Source organism: Tamandua tetradactyla, chromosome 8 (genome assembly GCF_023851605.1).
Source record: "Tamandua tetradactyla isolate mTamTet1 chromosome 8, mTamTet1.pri, whole genome shotgun sequence".
NCBI classification, from domain to species: Eukaryota; Metazoa; Chordata; class Mammalia; order Pilosa; family Myrmecophagidae; genus Tamandua; species Tamandua tetradactyla.
In genome coordinates, this window is record NC_135334.1 from 76885878 (window position 1) to 76892160 (window position 6283).

Consider the following 6283-nt stretch of genomic DNA (forward strand, 5'->3'; position numbering starts at 1 on the left):
TTTGCTGACCAAGCCTGCTTTTTAGTAAATTACTCCCTACATACAAGATATAGCTAAAAAGATCTTGGGGCTTAAGAAAAAACAAACATTCTATCCCTCTCAGACTGTCCTCCAAGTAAGCAGATAACAGTTTCCACAGTTTACTGCCAAGGCCACTATGAAGCCAGTCACTCCCAGTAAATTCCGCAGGTTTTCTAGCAACCCTTGGCTCCTACAAGGATCATTCCCTATTTGAAAATATGCCATTACCCCTAATTATAGCATGGAAAATCAGAAGTAGCAAGAAGCAGAAGAGCATTCCTTTCTTATTCAACAAGTCCTACCAAAACTTCCCAAACCTACGGGCATAAAGTATATTCATGCCTAATGGTACCATTAGAATTTGTTAACTTCTATTATATGTAGCCACTCTTCCCAACTTCTCCCCAAAATCTGATAAAATATCTGATTTAAGTGGGAATAATCTCCATGTAGATTATGATAAAAGGAAAATTTATTTGCACTATTTTCTTCCAAGACCATAACCTTGCCTGGTATCATCTCTGTGAACGATTTCCCCAAATCAGGAAAACTTTACCCTCAGAGAAGTAAGGACATGGTCTCGAATTTTCTTGGTCCTAATCCCATAAACGATGGGGTTGAGAAAAGGTGGTACCAGAAGGTACATATTGGCAATGAAGATATGAATTTGGGGAGCCACATTGTGGCCAAAGCGGTGGGTGAGGAAAGTAAAGACAGCTGTGGAATAGAATACGAGAATGACACAGACATGGGAGCCACATGTGCCTAGGGCTTTGAGGCTGGCTTCTCGTGATGGAAGATGAAAGACTGCACGAAGAATTAGGACATAGGAGACAGCGATGAAAAAGCCATCACAGGAACCAATGACTGAGGCCACACTGAGGCTGTAACGTTTGGTGGCCCCTGTGTCCACACATGCAAGCTTCACCACAGCCATGAATTCACAGTAGGTGTGGGCAATGATTCGACTTCTGCAGTAAGGCAGTTGCTTAAGTAAGATAGGGTGTGGGGAAAAGAAGGCCACACCCCGGAGAACCACAGCAGCTCCCATGTTGGCAATGCGAGTGTGGGTGAGAATTGTGGCATGGCGCAGAGGATCACAGATGGCCACATAGCGGTCAATGGCCATGGCCAGGAAGAAACCTGATTCCATAGCAGTAAAGCTGTGGATGAAGAACATTTGGGCCAGACAAGCATCAAAGGCAATGTCGTGGGCTCCAAGCCAGAACAGACACAGCATGCGGGGCAGTGTAGACGTGGAGAGGACCAGGTCAGTGACTGACAGCATGCACAGAAAGAGGAACATGGGCTCGTGGAGGCTGCGCTCTGCCCTCACCACAGCCAGGATGGTCACGTTCCCCACCACAGCCACCACGTACATGGAGCAGAAGGGAATCCCGATCCAGACATGCAGGTGCTCCAGACCTGGGATGCCCATCAGTTGAAAGGAATTTGAAAAGATTTGAGATTTATTGACTAGTCCCATTGTGCAGCTGCCTTCTCTCTCTCATGGGTAGAATCCTTCTGTTGAGGGCCAATTTTCTTTGCCAAGATCATCACAACTAAATCTAATAAGAAATGAAAATCATATCTGGAAAACCCCAAAACACCACATGTTAGAAAACATTCACAGCTGTAATTTAGGGTGAAAAACATAGTCACACTAGGCAAAAAACATATCACCAGTCTCAAAGTATTAAATGTAAATCATGTTCTAAATCTCACAGATTTGTTAAAATGAAAAAATAAATTAAAAACTTTAACCCTATTCATAATAAAATCCAATACCACTTTGAATTTATGATTTGTTTACATCATAAGACCATGTTAGCTATGCATAGAAATACTGGATTTTATAAATGGAAGGGATCTGAGAATTCATCCAGCCCTCCTTTCATCTTAATGTCATCCTCAAATATAATTTTCTGGCTGATGTCCGAGTACTCTCAGGTATGGTTTCTCATTTCTTAGACATTTCATTACATGTTCGTTCTGATTCCCTTGTAATATAGTTATTCCTAATACTGTCATGAAGCCTCTCCCCTGGAGTGCCACAAACTTTAACATCCTCTGTCTGCTGATCTTCACAAAATATGAAGAGAGTAATCATGCCTCCTCTAGGTTCTCTATTTCCAGGTGAAATCATCCCATTAATTACAGGTCAAGTTTTCAAAATTCCTCCTTCCCCAGCAGGACGTTCCCTCTTCTTTACTTTCATTACCTGTAATGTGAACAGACTCATCACTGTAGGGATCTATGTGGTTGCTACATCTTTTGATTTATACAGTATTAATGTAATGGCCTTGGATCATATAATTTTCTATAGAAAGTAAAGAAAGAGAATAATATTTTATGTGCTCCTAATACGGATGACATTGCCTGCAATTTTTCTATATGTTGACCGGTAGCTGGAGAAGTAATACAAGCTAAATGCCATCTTAGTAATTAGGAAATAAAAACCCAGAGTGTTATTGGTCATGCAACAGCATCACAGAAAAGGTGGTAGAGTGACCAGATTTGTAACACCACCCTGCATGACTGCAAAGCACATGCTGTTTCCATTATGCAAAACACAATCTGTCCTGTCACAGTTGTTAAATTCATAATCAACCATAACCTGTCAATCTTATGTATAATTTATAAAGTCAGATTTCTCAAGACTGATGTTAGTAAATCTTTTTTTAAAAGTAGGATTCTGCACTAAACTCAATAAGTTTTATTATTTTACATAGTACTTTAACATTATCACGTGTTTCTATTTTCATTATCATTATTAAGCACTTATCACTACTAATTTATTACCCCAAATTTAATCAGCAACATCTTATTTTTTTCAAGTATGTTTTCTACAGCCACATCTATGCAATCAAAAATAATTCTGAAAAAAGAGTAGAACAATCGAAGCGTTCTTTATATCATCTGGGAAATGGTGTTTTTCCTTAATCGGCACACACTGCACATTATCCAATAATCAGTAATGGATTTGTTAAATTTTATTATAAGATAATGAACCTGTGTACTACATTGAAATTTGTAAAATGTTGTTCCTTAGTGTCTCATTAATTGGAATATCATTCATGGTATCCAGTGTTCTGTGGGGAGTGTGAAACACATGGCAGAGATTTAGGCTTTTTACTAAAATACTCCCAGTGTTATTTCAAAATTTTCCCAGCTGACTTATGCCTTATAAAAGGCTTATTTACATAATATTTCAAGTATCATGACAGTTGTCTAAGAAGAAATAAAGTTAAAAAAAATTAGACCTTTATATTTCTCAACTATCACCAGTAATGATCTTATGCTTTCATTTTTTCTGATTGTTTTCAGGCCTTTCGTGGCCTCTTACTATGGCTTGGTTTTAAGTGCCTTTATCTCCCTAATACGGTTTGGTTTATATGTGTTGGTTACTTCTGTATCTCTCAGTTTCTCTTGTATAAAGTGGGGTTAAGAAAAATTGTTGGGAGGATTAAACTAACACATTAACAACTCACAATAATATACAACACAGAGAAAGAAATCAATAATTCAAGTATTAAGCACTGGAATTTGGTCATTAATCCATAAGTAATGTGTATGTAATAAGCTTTGTAAGAAGCAACAGGGTATAATTATATATGTGCTATAGATAAAACCATTCTTTCTTGCTATTCACCGGCAACGTCTTTTCTATGCTCCTTCGGCTATCATCAAACTTGTAATCTTTTTTCAAATATACAATGGTTCTTTGTAAAACTGTGCCTTTTTCACATATGCTTCTTTCTTGACTTGCCCCCTCCCTTCCTTTTTAAAATTCCCCTTTGAAAACCACTGCTCATCTTTTAGCATCTAGGTCAAAAGTCACGTCTTATATGAATATAAGAACTAGATTTCCTCAGAGTTCTACAGATTATTTTCTGTACTCATTGCATCTTCCCTCTTTTATTTTTTTGCATGGCCAGGCACTGGAAATCGAACCCAGTTCTCTGACATATCAGGTGAGAATTTTGCCACTGAGCCACTGTCGCACTGTCCTGTGCTCATTGCATCTTATTTCTTTTTACATTTCCTTTTGGTAGCCATTTTCAAATTGTGGAATATTAGATTTATTAGTATAAAATTGTTTTTCATCATCTTCACGATCATTTCTATTTGATCATCTTTCTTCCTCATAAAATTGCATTCTTCTCAGTGTAAAAGCTGCAGCATAGCTAGCTCAAAGCCTAAAATCAAATGATCCTTCTAAGCAAGATAATAAATGTAGTTGATCAGTCTCTCTGACTTCAAAGCCATACCTTAACCACTGCTCTATGCCACTTCTAAAAAATTACCTAAATGCATTGTAATTTCTAATCTGTATATAGATTTAGTCAAGGTGTCTATATGTCAGAGTTAAGGATAGGGAAGTGCATTGCCAGCTCTGTCCATAGTGAAATTAAAGGGTGCCTGCTCTTTGAAAGCTCTTTATCACTGTGTTGCTCAAACATGTTTTTAAGATAGGACTCCATGTGCAGTGAGTGAGGCATGGAAGCTTACTGATGGTAGATCCCAAGTCAAAGACTGCTTTATCTGAGTGCTTGATGATCTCAATTATTCAGAGCCTCATTTCCAAAGAAACATGAAACTATTGCATTTGTTCTGCTGGCATCTAGAACTTTTTAAATGAACATATCCACAAAACAGCTAGATATCTGTATGCATGCATGCCTTCAGAAAAAAGCAAACAGATTTTTATACAAGTGAACTTTGTTCTTATAAATTCTTAAATATGTATGTAGATTATAGCATACATGATTCTAAGTTTTTGCTACTATGCTAAGGCTTCTTGAAGCATACCACATCGATATTCAAATATACACAAATAAATAGATTTAAATAAGATTTTACTTGAATGGATGGGAAAAAACACTCAGTCAAACCTATTAAAACACACCCTGAAATTTCCTTCCAAATCATCAGTTACTCCAGATCTCAGAAATCAAAGTGTTGAAGCGGTAGACAGGTAGATACATACACTCTTTTTTAGAAACTGCACTCAGAAGAAATCTTTATCTCCAGCCATGTTGCAGTGTGGGAGTCTTAACTTGGACAAGTTAGGTAGTTTAATGATTAACCCTGTCAAAAATAGTAATAGTTAATGTGACTACAGAATGTAAGTCTAGGTTGATTTGGAGAAGAGAAGCAAAGAAAGATAAATGTGGCATGTTCTTGCCAAATCATCTCCTCAATATACACATTTTCCACCTTACTCCTGAATACTTTTCTTTCCACAAGAGTTGCTATGATTGACCAACCTATAATCCTAAACGTGAGGAAACTGGCTGTTCTTTGTTCACACTGCCTCTGACCCCATGAGCTGTTCCCGTCAAGCAGTTTTGTCTAATGCTTTTTTCATTCTAATTTGGAATATCCATAATCTTATATTCCCTATATTTTAGTTAATCCACAGTTAACTATACATTAGTTATGAGAGAAAGGCCCCATTGGTCCTTATTGGTATGTTTTGCTGATCTTTAGTATTAACTTTGCTAAAGATATTAAAACAGTTGAAAGTTTATCTTTTTGAGAAATTCAAAACTCTTATAGAGTTTTTTTATTATGCAGATGTTTGAATGAAGCCTTCTCTCATTTCCTGTCCTGTATTGCTGCTAAACTCACCCAAAGTAAAAGTGCATAGTCATTCAGACAGCCAGCTTCTATAAGGAGCAGCCACATATAAGCATGTTCAGCAAACATGGAATAAAGTAACATCTGACTACAGATCCCAGTGGATTAAAGGTGCTAGGTGACTGGAGGGTGGAGTGGTCCTCTGAGATAAAGGGCTTTTTCCCAAACTGCAAGACCTAAATTAATTTCAGGTGGAGTAATTAATCTGAATTATCTTTTGGTATAAAATTCATTTTTACTTTCCAAACATATTCTGCGAGCTTTGATATGGAATATATTTGGTAGACATATCAGGAAAATACTACAAAACCAGAGAACTATGGAAAAGGATTAATATTTATTTACTTACAGGCCATCATTTGCTAGGTCCTATGCTAAGTTCTTTATATCTCTTATTTTATTTCATCTTCAAACCAACATTTGGAAATAGAAAATTACCTCTATACAATGAGGATACAGCGAGACTGATAGATTAAATAACTGGTGCAAAAGTTTAGATCTAAGAAAGAGTGGTATTAGGATGTAAATCTAGAAATCTCTGGATCTAAATTTCATATTCTTAATCACTATGAATCACCAAGACTTGAAATGAAATATGCCTGAATTAAATTCCACCCTT

The 6283-nt window shown here is 36.9% G+C and overlaps 1 protein-coding gene across 1 annotated transcript; it reads right to left on the bottom strand.

Moving 5' to 3' along the window:
• Positions 1-562: 562 nt before the first annotated feature.
• On the bottom strand, positions 563-1507 carry LOC143643542 (olfactory receptor 52M1-like). The gene has a single exon (XM_077112159.1). The coding sequence runs from the start codon at positions 1505-1507 to the stop codon at positions 563-565; it is 945 nt and encodes a 314-aa protein (XP_076968274.1).
• Between the last annotated feature and the right edge of the window lie 4776 nt (positions 1508-6283).

Excerpts from the sequence above, each read along its gene's own strand:
- LOC143643542 (XM_077112159.1), bottom strand. The coding sequence starts at position 1,507 with ATGGGACTAGTCAATAAATCTCAAATCTTTTCAAATTCCTTTCAACTG.